Source organism: Orcinus orca, chromosome 12 (assembly GCF_937001465.1).
Source record: "Orcinus orca chromosome 12, mOrcOrc1.1, whole genome shotgun sequence".
Classification (NCBI taxonomy): domain Eukaryota; kingdom Metazoa; phylum Chordata; class Mammalia; order Artiodactyla; family Delphinidae; genus Orcinus; species Orcinus orca.
The window spans coordinates 68400514-68422906 of NC_064570.1; the positions used below are offsets into that span (position 1 = coordinate 68400514).

Sequence of the window (22393 nt, forward strand, 5' to 3'; positions counted from 1 at the left end):
GGGAAACTCACTCCCCTCACTTTTCTCCATTTTTCTTTTACGCTTTCCTTGTCCCAATTCCTCTGTATCTTTCTCTATTTCTCTCTACTCCAGGACATGTTTTCCTTACAGAGTTATAATAGCACATCAAAGACTACCAGACTTATGAAAAAAGTTTTGTTATCTTTATCCTTGACTACCTAGTCACATCAAATTTCACTCCCTACCCTGCTTTACCCATCCCCATCCCAGAAAATGAAAAAATACCTTGAATTTTACTTGTGTAGCCTTTTTATCTATTTTGTCTGTATTTATGTACTTGGGGAAAAATGCAGGTTTACTACATTCAAGCCTATTGAGAGCTGGATGACATAAAATGGCAATGTAAATGAATGATATTCAGCCAGTTCAATTAAAAAAGTAATAATGGCCTTCTTCCCATAAAATGCTACTTACATAATAGTGAAAAAGAAAAACATGGAAGATAATTTTAAATATATTACAATATATAAGTTGAATATTTGCGATAAATCTTTACTCAAATATTAACTGATCATGTACCATGCACCAAAACTTAGGACTAGGTCCTGGATTCCCCCGCAAAGTGGAGTCAACCTGTTTACTGGGTGTATATCTCCACACTTAGATTTGCTCACAATTCCCCTTGCAGTATCTCTGGGCAGCTGTTTCACAAGCATCTCAAACTCTGCATACAAACATCTCTACACCACAGTATGTGGTACCTCAGCCCAGAACTAAGAGTTGGCATTAAAGTTCTTCTCTTCTGCCTCCTCCTCATCCTAACCTACAATCCACCATATAATCCTGTCACTTCTAACTCCTAAGTACTCAATTCTATTCATTTTTCTCAATCCCTACGCCAACCACTTACTCACCCCCACCTCCCAGCCCAAATCATTTATCTATCAGACCACTTTGTTGCACTCTACTAGTCTTCTGCAGCCACTCTTACTCTTTCCGTCACATCTCCACTAGGACGCAGGGCGCCTTTTCTTTTTCCTAAAGCACACGCTGGACTGTCTTCTAGTTAAAACCCCCAAGTGGTGTCCCTTTGACTTCAAAGGGTAAATTCCAAAATTACCATCATGGCCTACATGAATCTGCATCATCTATTCCTTTTTAAAAATACAATTTATATTTTCTCTTAAAATTTATTCAGCAAGATCGATTAGGCAAGAAATAAAAGGCATCCAAACTGGAAAGGAAGAAATAAAATCATCTGATTGCAGATGGCAAAATCTTATAGGTAGAAAACCCTAAAGATTCTACCCAAAAACCAAAAAACTATTAGAACTAATAAACGAATTTAGCAAAGTTGTAGGATATAAAAATCAAAACACAAAAATAAGTTGCATTTCTATTCACTAACAATGAACAATCTGAAAAGGAAATTCAGAAAACAATTCCCTTTATAATAGCAACAAAAAGAATAAAGTACTTAGGAATACACCTAACCAAGAGAGTGAAAGACTCGTACACTAAAACCTACAAAACATTGCTGAAAGAAATTAAAGAAGACACAAGTAAATGGAAAGATCCCCATATTCATGGACTGGAAGACTTAATACTGTTAAGATGTCCAACTACCCAAAGCAATCTACAGATTCTGTGTAATCCCAACAAAACTGCAATGGCTATTTTGTAGAGATAGAAAAAGTTATCCTAAAATTCATATGGAATCTTAAGGGACCCCAAACAGCCAAAACAATTTTGAAAAAGAACAAAGTTGGAGGTCTCACACTTCCTCACTTCAAATATACTACAAAGCTAATCAAAACTGGCACATAGATAGGCATGTAGGTGATGCAACAGAATAGAAAAAACTCAGAAATAAACCCTCACCATATGGTCAAATAATCTTCAACGAGTTGCCAAGACCACTCAATAGGAAAATGATAGTCTTTTCAACAAATGGTGTTGGGAAAACTGGATATCCACATGCAGGAGAATGAAGCTGGACCCTTATCTTACACCATATAAAAAAACAAACCTGGCCTTCCCTGGTGGTCCAGTGGTTAAGACTCCGTGCTTCCACTGCAGGGGGTGCAAGTTCGATCCCTGGTTGGGGAACTAAGATCCCACATGCCACAGGGTGTGGCCAAAAAAGTAATAAAATTAAAAAACAAAAAACAAAAAAAAACCTGAAATGAATTAAAGACCTAAATGTAAGACCCAAAACTATAAAATTCCTAGAAGAAAACAATAGGGAAAAGCATCAAGATACTGGATTTGACAATGACTTATTGGATGTGATAAGAAGGTATAAACAACAACAACAACAAAAACAAATGAGACTACATCAAAGTTAACTTTTACATATCAAAGGACAGAAGCAACAGAGTGAAAAGGCAATCTACAGAATGGGAGAAAATATATGCAAATCATATCTGATAAGGGGTTAATGTCCAGAATATATAAAGAACTCCTACAACTCAACAACAAAAACCAAATAATCCAATTGAAAATGGGCAAAGGATCTGAACAGACATTTCTCTGAAGATGATATACAAATGGCCAACAAGCATATGAAAAAATGCTCAACATCACTAATCACCAGAGAAATACAAACCAAAGCTACAATGAGGTATCACTTCACAGCCAAAAGAATGTCTATTATCAAAAACAAAACAAAACAAAAAAACAGAAAATAAGTGTTGGTGAGGATGTGGAGGAATTAGAACCTTTGTGCACTATTGACAGGACTATAAAATGATGCAACCTCTAAGGGAAACGGTCTATAAGTTCCTCAGAAAATTAGAAATAGAACTACCATGTGGTCCAGCTATCCCACTTATGGTTATGTACACAAAAGAACTGAAAGGAGGGTCTCAGAGAGATATCTGCACTCCCATGTTCATAGCAGCACTACTCACAAGGGCCAAGAGGCAGAAGCAATCCAATGTCCATCAATAGATAAATGGATAAACAAATGTGGTATATACATATGATGCAGTATTATTCACCTTTAAAAAAGAAGGAAATTCTGACACATGCTACAACACAGTTGAATCTCGAGGACATTATGCTAAGTGAAATAAGCCACTCATAAAAAGGTAAATACAGTATGATTCCACTTATATGACGTATCTAAAGTAGTCAAAGTCATAGAAACAAAAAGTAGAATGCTGATTAACCAGGGGCTGGAAGTGAAGGATGGGGAAAGGGGGGAGTTGTTGTTTAAAACAGGGCTTAATTTTGCAAGATGAAAAAGTTTTGGAAATCTGTTTCAAAACATTATGAACATACTTAACACTACTGAACTGTACACTTCGAAATGATTAAATGGTACATTTTATGTTGTTTTTTTCCCACAAGAAAAAAATGCATTAAAAATCAATTCAGCATTGTTAGACAAAAAAATCCAAATTCAGAAATTTAATAAAAACTTAACACTTTAAGCTCTACATCAGTGATTCTTAACCCTGGCTGTACAATTATCTTGACTTCTAAAAAGTACTAATGCCTGGGGCTCAAACCCAGAGACTCTAATTTAATTGGTCTGTGGTAGGCCTCCAGCACTGGTATTTCTAAAAAACTCTCCAGGCGATTTAAGCACTGCCAGGATTAAGAACCACTGCTCTAAGGTAACTATATTTCAGTGTTCAAATTACCAGTTAGGGATAGTCTTAATCTTCACCTGACCTCTCACCTTTTCCTGGAAGAACAAGCTACATATACAATAAACAAAATTTTCACTTGAAGATTTCAGAATTTCTTAAATCATGTTGCTTGCTTTGTCATTAAGTCATTAAGTTATGATCATAACTGATTCTTTGACATGACTGATATAAATCAGAATTTTTAAATATTAAAAAAATGTTCCATGATATAGATGAACCTAGTAAATACGTAACCCTAAAATTTGTGTGAAATAAGATTTAATTATTACTATTATAGTTAATTAAATTCTGACAACTTTATCCACGTAACATCATTATGAAATATACTCATCACAACAGAAATAATGAATTTTTCTAGGATGTTTAGAAAAGCCAATGAGTGTATGTTTTAAAATCATTTTTAGTAAAAATAAAATCTTGGTGGTCACCATATTATATCTCATTATGTAATAGGAGAATATTATTAAGGTTAACAAAATGCAAAATAAAGCATCAGCCTGAAATGGGAGATTGAACACTTTCACAATTTTACTGCAGTTAAGTTTTATCAGCTTAATTCTATCCAGAGTCACTGATCCTCAATGATCTAAGGGTTATACACAAGTAAAACCTAAACACAAGGCAATCTAATTTAGCAGTGATTTTTAAAAATAAAATCTAAAATGCTCCACTGATTTATTTTTTATAACAAGGTCAGTTAAGAGCAAAAGGGAGAGACAAAGCAAAAAAAAACCAAAAAAGACAACCAAATAGAAACAAGTTAAGAAAACTGTATTTCTAAGAGTACTAAATGTATATAGGCTATAAGGTGTTCTTTTTAGTGACTTTCTATAAGAAATGTCCTAACACACACAAAAAAACCGTCAACAGATACAAGTCTAGGTCTCAGAATCACCCCTTTTGGTATTCTCTACATAGACAGGTAAAGATATAAACACACACATGAAAAATATAGGAAAAGTATCAATGAGCAAAAGAACTGGAGATTTACTATTAGAAAACAAATTCAGCTGCATGTAATCAGATCTGGCCTCACACTATTTACCTGGAAATTATTAGTTACCATTTGTTCTCTCCTCCCATCTCCTCTCCCTTTAAAATATAATTACATTTTACATATGTTAATATCGGGTAAACCTAGCAGCACTTTTTCCCTGCTCATTTTAAAAGGCAAAGTTTATTACTGAAAAAAAGACTTATTTTCTCACAAAGCTCTGGAGGATTTATAAGTACTGTGGAAAAGCTGAAGCTTTAGAAATTTCCTTTGAAAACCAAGGGGTTCAAAAAAAAGAGAGAGAACCATAGGGCTTAGGATTCAAGAAAGAACAGGCAAGCTAATAAAAATACAATTTATGCCATTGCAAATTATTCCAAAATAGAAGTGGAAGGGAAAGGGCTGAAGGAATTCAGTGTGACTGTTAATAGGGAGCTCTTTCAGAGTTTAGATTTTACAATAATGACATATACAAAAGAAGGAAAAGCAGCAGGCTCAGGACCAAGGACTGTTATTAAAGCTAAAACTCAAGATGACCCCTAGCTCACCAAAAAAGCTGAATGTAATCAAAGTGGTGGAGATGGGTAACTTCTTCAGAAGGACCTGCTCCTTGGGTTTGATTATGTATTATTTATGATGACGAAGAAAAAGAGGATTCCTTTATTCTTATGGTGCTTCTGATAATAAGCTTTAAATTGAAAAGGTAGAACAAACAATGGAGAAAATGGAAATAGATGGGAAGATGTAATTTTCAAAATGGGGCTTAAGGTACATTTTGCAAACTGTAGACTAGAGGAATAGATATATTCCTAAGAGTCTCAAAATTAATATATTAAAAACATGGCTTGTGGGCCTCCCTGGTGGCACAGTGGTTGAGAGTCTGCCTGCCGATGCAGGGGACACGGGTTCGTGCCCCGGTCCAGGAAGATCCCACATGCCGCAGAGTGGCTGGGCCCGTGAGCCATGGCCGCTGAGCCTGCACGTCCGGAGCCTGTGCTCCGCAACGGGAGAGGCCACAACAGTGAGAGGCCCGCGTACCGCAAAAAAAAAAAAAAAACATGGCTTGTGAGTGGTCAGGAAAAAAAGCATGACTGTTACAAGCAAAGACAGATTCATCAAACATAAATTAGGTTACACTTTTATAAAAGTTAATTCAAAATGTATCACAGACCCAAATATAAAATGCAAAACTATAAAACTTTTAGGAGAAAACAGGAGAAAAATCTATATGACCTTGGGTTTGGTAATTATTTTTAGATAAAACACCAAAAGCACAATCCATGAAAGAAAAAAATGATAAGTTGGACTTCATTAAAATTTAAAACTTCTGCTCTCTGAAAGGCACTGTAAAGAAAAAGGACAAGACACAGAGTAAACCGACTATATCTGCAAAACAACTATCTGCTAAAGGACTTGTATCAAAATATAACAAAGAACTGTGACTCAACAAAAAGAAAACAATGGATGGACCTAGAGATTATCATACTGAGTGAAGTAAGTCAGAGAAAGACAAATATTGAATGGATACACTTATATGTGGAATCTAAAAAAATGGTACAAATGAACCTATTTACAAAACAGAAACAGAGTGACAGATGTAGAAAACAAACTTATGGTTACCAAGGGGGAAAGGGAGAGCAGGGATAAATTGGGAGATTGGGATTGACATGTACACACTACTATATATAAAATAGATAACTAATAAGAACCTACTGTATAGCACAGGGAACTGTATTCAATACTCTGTAATGACCTATATGGGAAAAGAATCTAAAAAAGAGTGGATATATGTATATGTATAACTGATTCACTTTGCTGTACAGCAGAAACTAACACAACATTGTAAATCAACTATACTCCAATAAAAATTAAAAAGAAAATACAACACAATTAAAAAGTAGGCAGAAGATATAAATGGATGCCTCTCCCAAGAAGATATACAGATGGCGAATATTCATGTGAAAAGATGTGCAGTATCACTTGTCAGTACAGAAACACAAATTAAAACAACAATGGGATATCACTACACACCCATTAAAATGGCTAAAATTCCCAAAATAGACAACACCAATTGCCAGTGAGAATGTAGAGCAACATGCAGAATAGTACAGTTTGGAAGTTTCTTACAAAGCAAAACATAGTCTTACCATATGACCTAGCAATCTTACTCCTAGGTATTTACCCAACTGATATGAAAATTTATGTTCACACAAGAACTTGCATGCCAATGTTTATAGCAGTTTTATTCATAAATGCCCCAAACTGGCAGCAAACAAGATGTCCTTCAATAGGTGAATGGATAAACAAACTACAGTACATTCACACAATGGAATACTATTCAGCAATAAAAAGGAATGACCTATTAAGCCACACAAAGACACAGATGAATGTTACATGTATACTGCTAAGTGAAAGAAGCTAGACTGAAAAGTCTATAATTATACGACAATCTCGAAAAGGCAATACTATAGAGATAGTAAGTGGATCAGTAGTTGTCAGGTGTTCTGGAGAGGGTTGAATCAGTGAAGCACAGTTAATTTTTTTTAGGGCAGTGAAACTATTCTGTATGATACTGTAATGGTGAATACATGATACTATGCATTGGTCAAAACCCACAGAACTTTACAGCATGAAGAAGGACTCAAGGTATGCAAATTAAAAAAAATATCTAGACGGTTGGGAAGTCCAGGATAGAACATAGAATATGGCAAAAGAATCTGTCTTACAAATGTAATGAAAGAACTTCACTGAAAGAGGTGGGAAAATGGGGTGCTCACCTAACTTTGGATGAGTGGAGTCAGCAAGAATCGAAAGAGGAACTGTACCCACAGGGGTAGAGGTTATCAATTCTGAAACCACTATACATGTATACTAGAATTGATTAAGTATATGGATGGCCGGCCAATGGTAAGAGAAGTAATTCTGAAAAGGCTACATACTGTATGATTCCAATTATATGACATTCTATTGAAGTGAGAGATTACAGGTAAGCGAGAAGGCTAGAATAATCCATGTGATATAGATTAGAGTTGGAGACATCAGTATAAACTCTCACATTTAGTTTAATATAGATACAGCTGGTTACATACAGAAACATTTATAGATATGTGTACATACACAGATTAGTTATACTTACATATATTTTCTTACTTTGTCTGTTGAGAGGTCCTAGAGGCAATGACACCTCAGTAGCAATGAGCAGACCCAATTACCAGGTCTTGGTTTCTAATATCAATACTATTCTCCAATAAAAGGAACTAGGGTTCCTTGGAGAAATAGCTGATTCTAGGATTAGGGCAGGAAATATGCACAATAAGCCTGGAGCATCTTGTAGTGCCAGAAAACAAGGAAGTATTCAAATAAAAAACATAACTCACAATGATGGGGTATGTCAAAGGGACACAGAAGTTAACTCAAAGAGTTCTTGGGAGCCAAAGCTGAACTATTTGAGCAACAAAATAAAGTAGTACTGGATTATCACCAAAGTATAAAAAAAAATTCATGAGTCCATATTGACTAAACAGATAGACAGATAAGGAAGAAAAGACAAATCTCCTGTGGAGAACTCCAAATAATCTGTGCAGATACTGCCTCCTCGAGGAGGTGGAGCTTAACTCTCCACCTCTTAAGTGTGGGCTGTACAAGGTAACTTCTTTCCCAAGAGTACAGCATGGAAAGGGGGGGGAAAAAGTAATTCCACAGTGGAGAAACCTGACAAACACACTGCCTCAGCCAGGTGACCAAGGTTAACACCAACAGTGAGAAATCATGTTGATTATATGTACCTTTGGTATGATGTGATGACAATGGCACTGTACCTCTGTGATCTTTCTCCCCCAGACCCATAAGCCCAGGTCTAATCATGAAAGCAACATCGGACAAATCCCAACTGAGGGGATACAAAATACCTGACCAGTACTCCTCAAAACTGCTAAGGTCATCAAAAACAAGGGAAGTCTGAAAAACTGTCACAGCCAAGAGGGGCCTAAGGAGATATGACAACTAAATGTAATATGGTATCTTGGGTGGGATCCTGGAACAGAAGGACATTAGGTAAAAACTAAGGAAATGTGAATAAGGTATGGACTTTACTCAGTAACAAAGTAAGGTATGGACTTTACTCAGTAACAAAGTATCGATATTGATTTATTAATTGTAACAAATGTATCATGCTAATGTAAGATATTAACAGTTGGGAAAAATGGTTGTGGATTATTTGGAAACTCTTCACAATTTTTCTGTAAATCTAAAACTATTCTGAAATAAAAAGTTCATTTAAAAATTAATTAGATCAGACTAACCTCAATATTAAACAATCTTACTTAATACAACTCTAGCCAAGTACCTCTTGTGGTCTTTCATCAAATCCTGATAGACAAAAAGGAGAGCCATGGACCAGACATAAGGAAATAGGTGAATTTGATGAAACAACCATAATCAAACGGCATTGGCTAAAAGACTGAAGGGCAAGCAAGAAGATTTCTATAAGTATCCCATAGGGTAGGTTTTTGGATATGACCTTTTTAATGGTTATTATCGAGAACCTGGATGCCGGGCTTCCCTGGTGGCACAGTCGTTAAGAATCCACCCACCAATGCAGGGGACACAGGTTTGAGCCCTGGCCCAGGAAGATCCCACATGCCATGGAGCAACTAAGCCCGTGAATCACAACTACTGAGCCTGCACTCTAGAGCCCACGTGCCACAACTACTGAAGCCCGCGCTCCACAATGAGAGAAGCCACTGCAACGAGAAGCCCGTGCACCGCAACGAAGAGACAACGCAGCCAAAAATAAAAATAAATAAAATAAATAAATTAAAAAAAAAAAAAAAAGAACGTGGATGCCAACAGAGTGTATCCTAATAAGATCTGCTTAAACAGGGAAGGACAAAAATCTTGAATTAACAAAATCAAGATTTTAAATGATACTGACAAGTTGCAGAGGCAGAATGGATCTAACACAGTGAAATTAAAAAGAAAAAAAAAGACTACTTTGTGTGCCAAAACACAACATATAAAAATGTAAATAATTTAAGAGTAGTTTTCTTTTTTCTTAATTTTTGTGATTTTAGTAACCTCGCTGAGTTGTGAGAATAAGGCCACCCAAAAAGGTAATGTCATCTTAAGTAACACTAAGATGAAGGGGATGAGAGTACCAATGACTTCAGAGCCTGCCAGATAGCATTTGGGGTACACATAAGTTTTGAGAATTACACATGAATAAGAACAACAAACAAAATGCACTAAAAGGTCAGGAATCATGACTGTAGATTTAAAATAATGCCACACCAGGACGGCTTTTAGTCTTTAGAATAAAAGAAGACTAAGTGTGGACATGATGACGATCCTTAAGCATCTCAATTGCTATGGCACGAAAGAGGGATTTGTACTTTGTTAGGTATGGCTTTAGGGGTAGCACTAGATCCAAAGGATGGCAACTCTAAGAATGTAGTTTTTCACAATTTACACAATGAAGATTATCTAATAGCAGGCTATGAATGGACTGAATTACACAGTTACCATTCTCTAGAAGTCTTCAAGCAAAGGCCCATTTATTTATCAGTGATGTTTTAGAAGGGAGTTAAAATTGGGTAAAAAATAAATGGGCATTCAGTGCCTTTCCAATTCTGAGATGATAACTAAAGAAAAGCAAAAGTAGTATTTAAGCCTAAAGATCCTGTGATATTCAATGGACATCTACTTGAATTATGCTGATTTAGTTATTAGAGTTGTCTTATTCTAGGATACTAAAACCTTAAGGTGAAACCAGCATTTTTAATTTAGTCCCACACACCCTCAGTCCCTAAATCAAAGAGCATTTCTTGGTTTATCTGGGCTTTAGTAGTTCTAAAATTAGTCAATAAAAATTAATTATTTAAAACAAGATTAAGTAGATCATCTACTGTTCAAATAGTACATCAAACCTTCAAAGGCTTTGCTATAAACAAACTAATGAGCACAGCTTATTATGGTGTTCTGATTACTGTCTGAGCTCTAGCTCTTCTCATCAAACTTGCTATAGGCTAGTGTAGGTTAAACCAAGGGGCTGGATATATCATATAAAAAGCTAAAAGTTCCACATGCTGTAGAAGCATCCAATTTGAAAATATAAATAAATTAGTATGTATGTGTAAAATGTTAATTCCTTCAAGTTTTTCAAAGGAGGAAATAAACATACACTTCTAGTCTATGTGATTACCCACAGAATAACTCCCACCAAAGAAGTATTCTAAATAATGGAGAACCAAGTAAAGATTACGGCTGCAGAGTCTCTCAGTCATGTAACATCTCTCTGGTTGCTTCACGAGTTGTAATGAAATCTGGCTACCTACAATCCATCTGTTATTGTAGAAACTCCTTTTGCCTGCACAGTCCAAATTATTCCAGTAGCTATGCCATGTGAAGACCATGGAATAAAGCAGCACAGAGATAGGCAAAGACATTTGTTAACAGAAACAATGTTAGGCACATTTAAACAAATAAGGAAACTGAGCACATATTCTTTTAAGGTAAATTTTAAATCTCTGCTAAGGTAAAGGTTCCATTTTCCTGCGTTAGCATAATGTGTGAGTTTGGCAAAGACAGTCTTCAGAAACCAACAACAGAAAAAAGGATTTAATTATTTAAGCTAGGTGCAATTTTATTTTATTAGGCTGGGTGCAACATGGCATAATATAAAAAGGAGAGAAGCTGGGGACCTCACTTCAATTCCTGGCTCTGCCTCACATCACTGACAATGTGATGTAGAAAAGAACTAATCTTTCTGAGCCTCCATTTTCTCACCTGTAAAATAGGGACAATAAAGATCCCACTTTTTCCCCAGGATCATTGTGAAGGCTAAATGAAAGCAGGCACATAAAAGCACATTTCAAACTGTAAGGAACTATACAATGTAATCTGATATTATTATTAATATATCATATGTCCAATATTTCCAAAGCTGAGAAGACTAAAAAGTATAATTTGGTTACAGGAATAAAAACATGGTGGTGGTAATATATTGCGAATAAAAAACTAATATGACAAAGGCAAAACAACTCCAAGATTCTCAACTTTTAAATGTTGTTGTTGTTCTTCCTATTTTAAATAATGAGGGTCTGAGAACAATGTAGCTAATCTGTGGATATACACAAAGGAAGGGAGGTAATAAAAATAAACTTTTGGTGAAAACTAAGAAACAGATAACACTGCCAAAACTATCCAGAAATGGGGAGAAATGTTAAGAGGGGAGTCAGGTAGGAACAACCAGCTTGAAGAGAAGTTTCCAGATTAGCTGAGAAGCCTTTTGGTAAATATCTAAGTACCAGAAGAGTTAACAAATAATGAACTCCTTTCTCAGAGCCTTCAGAAATTGCTATCACATAGCAAAATACCTAGAGTTTGCCATCAGTTAACAAGAAAACATCAATAAACAATGGAAGAAGCTTATTTACTTCTCTAGTTAAATACCTTGGGAAAACTTGGGGTAGAATCTGGGCACTTTCCTAAATAATCTCAAGAAAAGTACCAATGACAATAATTGTGCTCTTCTTCGTAGCACATACAATTTTTGAATTCTGAACATTAAGTGTTATACATATTAGTGATTTAGCCATCTAATTCTGATAGGCTACCTGCCAGTTTGAGTTTGACTGGGATCTTTGTTGCCTAAGCTCATACAATAATAACAAAGCAGGATAAAGTAAGTCTGAGAAAAAAAGCTGTTTGAGAAAGAGTACTAATCTCAGAGACAGAAGATTTGAGAGTTCCCGCATTAATTTCTTATTCTGAGGAAAATCATTTCACTACCCTGTTTCTGCTTCTCCATCTGTCAAATAAGTTAGTTATCAAATATAAGCTAGATTGCCACCTGTCAGGATGTTACAGAGGGAATTCCTCTGATCAAATAATGTTGAGAAGAAAACTGTTACTCTAAGATTATATAATCCTATAAACACATCTTCCCCCAATTAAAAAAAGGTGAAGGGCCTCAAGAACCTCATATAAAATTTAATTAAATGGTCCTTCTTGGAATATCTTGAGATGAATTATATCAAAACAATTTTAAGTACTTATTTCTAGTCTAATGATTCTTTTTTTTCTCTCTGCTCTCTAGAAAATTTACCTTTATCCTTATCCAATGGTTCCTGGGAAAGAATAGTGCACAGTACCGGGTTTTTCCACACCCCAGTCTCTTGAGCTAGAGTAGCTAAAAAATGCAATTCACAGCTGCCATTCTCCATCAGCTTTTCATGAGCTACCTATAAATATTAAATAAACATCCAAAGAATTACAACAGATTTTCAAAAGCAAGCTTATCAGGCTTTAAATATAATACTAAACTTTTGAAAAATAAGACTTTTATCTTAAAATTTTCATGTCACATTACAAAGTGCTGAATCCTTTACTTCTGATTTTTAAAGATGAATCTCAAGGACAAGAATTATATTAATTATAAATTTTAAATAAATAAAATGTATTTCTAGAAATAAGTTCATATTATTTTTTCCCCAAAATCTAAACCGAGAGCAAAGTTATTTCTCAAGGAAGCTATTAGAGTATCCACAGCATGAAAGACCTTACACGTTTTATATCCTGTGTTAGTAAAAAAATTTCCAAAAAAACTTCTATCATTAATAAATGACAAATCTGCATCAAGGTCTAAGTCACAACTTGTATACACATATTTCAATAAAAGGGACTTATGAAAAGAAAACAACTAAATGTATGATTTTTCATTTATTCATGACATAGCCTTACAATATCCTATTAAAGCTGACACTGAACCTTGCTTACTTGTTGTTTGCAAGTGTTCATGCAATTAGCATATTCTTCAGGTCACAAAAGACCAATAGTTTTAACTCAATTCAGAAAATGTTTATTGAGAATTTCTATGGGCAAAGTACCAAGGAAGAGAGCAACTAGTCCCTGCGTTTATGGGGCGTATTATCCTCTAGTGGAGTAAAGAGATGCTTAAAAACAGTTAAAACACAGGCAAAATAAAACAAATGCTGTTAAGCAGGTATAAAATAAGCCCAAGGAAGCTCTGAAATGAAAGCAAAGTGTCATGGAAACTCTTAAAGCTGCACGCTGTGTTTGTATAAAAAGTTTATTCCTCAAAACCATAAAAATCTCACTGAACAAGTTCAAGTGCTTTAAGAAATTTTCTTTGAGCAACTGCTGAGAGCTCCATACTGGGATTTAAAGAGTTATTTCCTCCTCATTAAACCATAAGAAAAAGTATCAAGTAGTGCTATTGTTTCAAAAAAGGAAGTTGAAAAGGCTTACCTTATGTTGACAAACAAAATTAATATGAGGAATTCAGTATTATATTTGTATATAAACTATTTATATAATTAATTCTGTGGTAGAGTGTATCTGAGTGCCAAACAATCAAAAAAAGTTCTGAGATAATCATTTACCTAAAAATAACCACTTGCTGGGAAAAAAAACCTGAGACAAAAGTTACTGATATGCTGAAGTACAAATTGCATGATCAAAAAGTTAGCTGCAATGTGACAAACACGACAAGACACTTTCAACAGTTATTAAGTATCTACCTACTATGTGTAAAACTCTATGTTGAATCCTTTGGAATAAAGGTATGAATCCTATCTTCAAGAATTTTGCACTTGATGTAATTTTAATATTTAATATTAAAATAGGAAAGTTGATTTCTCTAACTATAGTTTATTTCACATGCTTCTAAAATTTGAGACTAATCCTCTTTTAATATCTCTTCTATGGAAAAACATAAGGCCAAAAGATATTTTAAGAACTCTGGCTACAGGAAGAGAGAGACAACTAAACTTTTTGAGACTAGTTGGCAGGAACATTCTTCTTAACTAACCAATTAATCAAACTTTACTTGAAGCTATAAAATATCCAGCACAATCTAGTGCTTAGCAAAATTTAACATTCTTGAAATACTGCAAAACAACTAAGTGCTAAACTATGTAGTACTTTTATAAGTAGAATAACAGCCCTAAGTAACAGAGATAAGCATGTATTTTCAGATATAGGAGAAAAAGTATGGACTACGGAGTAAAGAATCTTGGTTCAAATAACTACTCTGATATTAGCTATACAAGTTTGGGCAGATAAATATTTTAGAGTTGAGCCTCAGTTTCCTCACCTTTAAAATGGGAAAAATATACCTACCCCCACAAAGTTTTCATAAGGATTAAATGAGATATGTTAAATTCTTATAAAGCATATTGCAATTTTCAACAATTAGTTAAACTGTTTCTAAATACAAATGAGGGCATTTTCTTTTGTGTTCCCTTACTGCTCTGGCAAAGTTCTAATTATCTGATCTTAAAGAACAGTGCAATATTCAACCAATCTACTTAAATGTATATATTCATTTAGCAAACATCTACTGAGCACTGACTATGTGCAAGACATTAATGTTAATAAGAACAGCAATTAATGTTTGTCATTACTTAAATCATTTAAAGTTTAACCAAGTAATTTATTAAGAATAAAGAAAATTGCCATAAAATATACCTATATTAAATCTAGTAGGTAAATATTCTCACCTGCACCAGTGTCTGAAATTGTTCCCACTGTTTATCAGATAACTCAACAGGCAGACACAGTAAAAGGTCAACACAGCTTCTAAAAAACAAAAGGTTGGTAAGAATACAAATAATTACTAAAATTCGAAGTAAAATAAGATGAATAATTCTAATATCATCAGTAGACTGTCCATAACTAATCTATTTAAAATTAAACTATCATAAGATTTGAGATACAGAGTTAAAAACAAAAAAGCTAAATCTAATTTTTTATTTACTCAAAGGTCTACTCACAATGCCAAGCGTTCCAGAACCAATGCTACATTTTCACATTCAGAGGTAAGATAAGGTCGGGCTTTAACATAACTTTGGATAGCCACTGTGTATACCTCCAATAAAGGTAAAGGATCTTCTGAAGTTTTCCACTTCTCTGCATATTCAAGGAGTGTCTGTTTGGAAGGGATAATAAAAAGTATTCAACGTAAATAAAAATACATATTGATTAATCAACTGTTTTTCCTTCCTAAGAAATTTTGAGAAATAACTTTTATTTATAAAAACAAAAAGCAGTTTACACTGATTAAAATATTTAAAGTAATAAAGCCGTAATCTTACTTCCAGCAGCTCTTTGTAGGAGACAAGATTAGTGTTAATTCATCCAACAATAGCATCTTTTCATGAAGTTTGGTTTTAAATAGTGAAAGCATTATCTCCTCTCTTTCCAAGTCAAAATCCACCCTTTCACCCACAAATTTCTAAGATTTAAAAGTTATTTTAAAAAGAAGACACCCGGGCAAGTAATACTTGGCCAGGCATGCAGTGAAGAATTTCAAATATTTATGTATTCTATTTTTCATGCAAGGAACATAAAATTCAACACCTAACAAATAAATTAACCACATATGGTCAGAAAAGACATGAAATGTTTTCAGTTAATAAAAAATAGTATACAGTATATTACTGGTTTTTATGATGAGTTATCACTAAAAATATCTAAAGATGTTCAACACACATAAAATCACTATTAAAGATATTAAAGAATGATTATAAGAATGATTTTTGTAATAATCATTACAAAGAATGATTATTTTTGTAATAAAGTGCTTGGTTTTTTTGGGGGTTTTTATTTTTGTAATAATCATTACAAAGAAAGAATGATTATTTTTGTAATAAAGTGCTTGGTTTTTTGGGGTTTTTTTATTTTATTTATTTTATTTATTTTCATTTTTGGCTGCGTTGGGTCTTTGTTGCTGCGCGCGGACTTTCTCTAGTTGCGGCGAGCAGGGGCTACTCTTTGTTGCTGTGTGCGGGCTTCCCACTGTGGTGGCTTCTCTTGTTGCCGAGCACAGGTTCTATGTGTGCGGGCTTCAGTAGCTGTGGAGTGCAGGCTTCAGTAGTTTTGGCTCGCGGGCTCAGTAGTTGTGGTTCGCGGGCTCTAGAGTGCAGGCTCAGTAGTTGCGGCGCATGGGTGTAGCTGCCCCGTGACACGTGGGATCTTCCCAGACCAGGCCTGGAACCTGTGTTCTCTGCACTGGCAGGCGGATTCTTAACCACTGCACCACCAGGGCAGTGAAGCCCCTAAAGTGCTTGTTTTTTTTTGCGGTACGCAGGCCTCTCACTGTTGTGGCCCCTCCCGTTGCGGAGCACAGGCTCCGGACGTGCAGGCTCAGCGGCCATGGCTCACGGGCCCAGCCGCTCGGCAGCATGTGGGACCTTCCCGGACCAGGGCATAAACCCGTATCCCCTGCATCGGCAGGCAGACTCTCAACCACTGCATCACCAGGGAAGCCCAAGTGCTTGTGTTTTACAATAAAAAACTCTTCATCAGAAAAACAAAATGCTGTTTATCCTACAGAATGAAGAGATGGAAGAAACTGGCAACAGTAAACAGACACCTATGCGTTCTACAACTACTAACATTGTGAGTTACTGAAAACTATCTAAAAGGTTCTACTATTATGCTAAATGAAGTAGAACTTTAATTAAATGTTTTTAGAATATAGAAGACTGCCACAATTAGTCTTTCTCACTCTTCAAGGTTTAAGAGTCATCAACATGTGGCAAATTCAGGTGTTATTTCGTAGAAAAGAGGTATCTTGAAGGAAAACTCCATAAGGCCTTGCTTGTATCCTCTGGCATACAGAAGCAGCTTTCTACAAATGTGCAGGTAGGAAAGTAGGAAGGGAGGAAGGGAGGAAGGAAAGAATTATATTCTACTATCAGACACTCAAAAGAAAACACTTAATACCTTCTCCTCTCTACAACCCTCTAACTACTAGAAGTAGTAAGTGATCAAAGAGAATACGGAAGAAAAGAAGGATAGAAAAGGTAATCTGGTAAATTAAAGAGCAACATAATAACCACTTACTTTCTGAGTAGTCATATTATTCATAAACCCTGACTCTCTCCAAGTTGGACAGAAGTGCAGGTTACTTGAAGGCCCAGTACTTGCAACTGGCATCTGAAGTAAGGGCAGTCTTGCGGGACTGAGCCCTTTAACCTGTGGAGTCTGAGCTAACTGAACTGTGGGACACCTATTTGGTGTTGGAGAGCTTGAGAAGAGGTATTGGAAAAAACACCATGTGTTTGGTGTCAGCAGTGCAAATCTCTCTCAACAGGACTTAGAAAAATCGAAACAAAACCTACCAACTAAAGGGAAAAGTCTACATTCTGGAATTGTTTTGTGATGATCCCTCTACTTCTAGGAATAAAACTGGTGATATGATGGAGGATGACCTCACTCACATCGTCAAGGTTTTTGGAATTAACACCAACTATGCATACAATTCTTACTTTAGCTAGCACCTGTCTTTCTACATAAGGTCATTAAATATTATTTTCCTTTTTCTGGAAAAAGAAGTTTAGGCGTCTGGGGAATTTCATGCCTGGCCAATGTACCCAATCTCACATGGGTTCAATTGAAAGCTTAGGTTTCCCCTATTAGTCCTCTTGCAGTAATGAATCAATTTCCCATAATAGTTTTAATTTTTCCTGAAAAAGAAAATATACTGTACTGATTTCCAAAAAGCTTTGAAATTATAAGCTTCTTCCTTTCTTGTCTCCCAACACCCCCAAGAAAAACCCTAGGAAAAAAAATCACATATATCTACATGTATGTACATATATCTACATTTTACCCAAGCTCTACATTTCTTGATATGTCTAGCTCTGCAAAGGATACTTATACATTACTTCTTTCCTTTATATACTTGAGTTCTACTATCCTCAGGTGAAAAAGTTCTTTTGTTTTTTCTACTAAATTTATTTATTTATTTAATTTTGGCTGCATTGGGTCTTCGTTGCTGCACACAGGCTTTCTCTAGTTATGGTGAGCAGGGGCTACTCTTCGTTGTGGTGTGTGGGCTTCTCATTGCGGTGGCTTCTCTTCTTGTGGAGCATGGGCTCTAGGCATGCAGGCTTCAGTAGTTGTGGTGCGAGGGCTCAGTAGTTGTGGCTCACGAGCTCTAGAGTACAGGCTCAGTAGTTGTGGTGCACGGGCTTAGTTGCTCCGCGGCATGTGGGGTCTTCCTGGACCAGGGCTCGAACCCGTATCCCCTGCATTGGCAGGTGGATTCTTAACCACTGCGCCACCAGGGAAGTCCGAAAAAGTTTTTAAAGTTACCTTTAATTATAATCAAAGATGAGTTCTTTTGGGTATAACAGAGTCTGAATTGATGAGAAAAATAACTGACAAGTCACAGAATGTGAGAACCATAAAGCACCTTAAAAATGATATACTTTCACCTCATTTTATAGATGGGGAAAGAGGAAGAGAAAGCAGATTCTGGTGAAAAGCAGACCTTTTAGGTGGCTTTTTAACAGTCTGGGAATAATGTAACTAGGGAAAGGGTAGAGGAAAAGGATCACAGCAGATTTAATAAGAGATGGTAGGAAAAAGAAAACTAATGGCATGCTCATACTGATTACATATAGGAGAATAAGTTTAAAAGTTGGGTTAAATATCTATTTTTATAAAGGTATGAGTTGATATTCATAACCAGTAAGTGTACTGATAGTAGAGCTTCCCTTGTTTCTCAAAACACTAAGATTAGTAGAACCATTGTGAAACTGGAAGCATTCCCAACATGACTAGTTCATAAATTATGCTTTCTTCAACTAAAAAAGTTACTTATTTATATCTACTACCTTAATCTATACAAAGGCTTTCAGGCAGGAATTCCAGAACAATCAGACTCATATTTTTTACACAGAATCAGAACAGACCTTCAAGATCACTTAATTCTGTTTTACGAAGTCCAGTGACCTGCAATTCGAATATTAACTGAATTGGCAATCAGCAAAGCCAGGCAGCCTCCTCACTCTCTGTGAAACATTCTGTCCACTACAAACTGTTTGTGGTTATGTCACAACTATAAATCTGTAGATTACTTTATTACTTCAATTATTCCTCATAACTCTATGAGGTTATGTACTATTTATCTAGTTTGCCAGCCATAGTAGAATTAAATAACTTGACCTCTTTATTGGTTAAGCTTATTTCAGCTGAAAGTAAGAAAATCCAACTCAAAGCAGCAGAAACAATAATAAAGGTTTCCCACATAATAAGAGATTAAGAGGAAGAGCAAGTTCTGGGATTGGTTAGTTTAGCGGCTCAACAACGTCTTCAAGGACCACCTCTGCTTTCACTCTGCCGTCCTCAGGTGGTGCCCCACCCAGTCCCTAGGTCTCAGCAATAACCAGAAGAAAAGATGAGACCACCACTTCATGTGCATCTTTTCAAGCAACAAAGAAACCCTTCCCAGAAACCATAAACCCAATTTCTATCAGTAAATTTTTCCTCAGGTCCCAACAGCCAGAATTTCATCAGACACCTACGTCAAAAATCACACAGCCATAAAGGAACTCCATGGTTGCCCACTCTCCAAGGTTTCTCCGAAGCACAAAGCCATGCTGAAGAAGGAAAATGTGTGAATAAAATCAGGGTTCTATTAGGAAGGTGGGGGAGGGGCCTAAGCCTCACACTTTGGTTGCCTCTCCAATGGTTTTTACTCCCACATGTGATCAAGAATGAGCAAGTCCACATGTGTATGTGGTGTTTTTATATTTAAATACACATACACAAATGACCAAAAATAAAAGTTGTGATCTGGTTTGGAGAGGGATATGCGAGGGGTATAGAGGATAAGAGATAGGAAAAGAAATCTGTAAGTCTTCCTACGAGGCACCAGATTGCTTCCATTAATGAGTAAACTGTAAACTAAGTATAGTAAGAGAAGTTAAAACTGTGTTCTATAAAGAATGATTAATGGAACTAAGGACAGGATGCTTAATCTGGGCAATAAATAACATCTACTGAATATTTACTATATGCTAGGCACTGTTCTGCAAGCTTTACAATACCTATTAGCAATTAGATAAATTACAGTAATATGCTTATATTAAAATGGACAAAGGCATAAAATAGTTAAACAAATAAGCCCAAGAGCACAGAACTAGAAGCATAGAGGAGATTCAAACCTTAACAGTCTGACTTCAGAGCCTGAGTTCTTAAATACTATGCTCTACATTTCTAGAGAAATAAAACTTTGATTCACAGCCAAATTAACAAATCTGAAGACCTGTCACATAAAACAAGAGTTAGTCTTACTCTATGTGCTCTCACAGGACAAACCAGCACCACTAAGTTAAAGTTTTAAGGAGATAAATTTCTGCTTCCTATGAGACTGACGATCAAACAATTACAGTTAACCAAAAATTGAACAGGTTGGGCTTCCCTGGTGGCGCAGTGGTTGAGAGTCCACCTGCCGATGCAGGGGACACAGGTTCGTGCCCCGGTCTGGGAAGATCCCACGTGCCGCGGAGTGGCTAGGCCCGTGAGCCATGGCTGCTGAGCCTGCGCGTCCGGAGCCTGTGCTCTGCAACGGGAGAGGCCACAACAGTAAGAGGCCCACGTACAGCAAAAAAAAAAAAAAAAAAAAAAATTGAACAGGTTGGTCTCCATCACTGAAGTTACTCAAGCAGGAGCAAAACAGCTCTGAGTTCAGAATGCAGTAAAGCAGTCCTATTTGGGAGACACATTCCATCACAACAGAAGAGACTACACTAGTGGGGCTCAGAGAGGTTTTGATTGGTGGGCATATTGTTTAAAAATTATTTTAATTAGTTTCTAACACTTAAAAATCATAAGTTTACATAGAACTTGGATTTCTGACTTTTTTTTTTTTTTTCATTTGGAAACCTAGGGTCCATATTCCGGCACTGAAATAACTGGCAGGAGCTGAGGCATGGGCTCTCTGCTTGCTGGAAGCCTTACCCAGCTGCCTCCCTCTTTAAGGGACCTATTGTCTTCCTGCAAGTTATTTGTCGTCACCACCTTTCCTATAGCGTGTATTAGGATCAGAGGAAGAAATACAAGCAAAAGAAAGGTTAAAGGATCATATTCCAGCAGGATCTCTAAAACTAAGTGTTTCTCAACCTCTTTTTCATTTTCATCCGCTCCTAAGGAAACTTCTGACTTTTTTCCCTAACTGTCCCCCAACCGCAATGAAATTTTAATACCACAGATGTACTGTCTGTTTATGGGTCACAAGCTATTGTAATATCTAAGATTCTTTTTGCTCCTTAAGAACCAATTTTCACCCCCTTGGGAACAAAAATGCACATTTAATATTCTGGCTGTTAAGTTGATTTCTCATTATCTACATCAGCAGAGACTAGGACATATATACTCTAGGGAGGAAGACAGTATAGATTAACTTCCAGAAGCTTCCTTTAGTTCCTCTAAGGATTATTAGGAGAGAAAAACGAAAGAAGAATAAAAGGGGAATAAAACCACAGGGGTGTTAAATTTAATAAGCAAGAGGATTAAATTACATTATTGTCCTACATAAAGGTAAGAATGGAGTGTTGGATATGTTTATACTCTTACATTCATGGTCCAATTCCAATTTATAGCTATGATTCTCTAGAGTGGAAGTTCTCAAAAGTTTTGATCTCATGACCCTTTCTTAAAAATTACTAAGAATCCCAAAGCATTTGTTTATGGGGATTATAACTACTGATTTTCACCATGTGAGAATTAGAAATGAAAACTGAGATATTTAATTATATACTTATAAATGGATTTAAAATAACAACAAACCCATCACGTTACTATAAACAGGGTATTTTTAATGAAAAAAAATTGTTTTCAAAAAAATTAGTGAGAAGAGTGGCATTTCTTACATTTTTCAAATCTCTTCAATGTTTGGCTTAATACAAAAGAGCAGGATTCTCATATCCCTGCATTTAATCTGCTGCAATATCACAGATCATGTAAC

General features: G+C 35.9%; 1 protein-coding gene across 1 annotated transcript in view; it reads right to left on the reverse strand.

The window, feature by feature from the left end:
• ZNF292 (zinc finger protein 292) overlaps positions 1 to 22393 on the reverse strand; it is an 88445-nt gene that overhangs the window by 27891 nt on the left and 38161 nt on the right. The window contains exons 3-5 of the mRNA XM_033418858.2: positions 15408 to 15562; positions 15135 to 15213; positions 12719 to 12854 (exon numbers count right to left, since the gene is read on the reverse strand). Of these exons, the coding sequence (XP_033274749.1) occupies positions 12719 to 12854; positions 15135 to 15213; positions 15408 to 15562 (370 nt within the window). The remainder of the gene's footprint in view (positions 1 to 12718; positions 12855 to 15134; positions 15214 to 15407; positions 15563 to 22393) is intronic.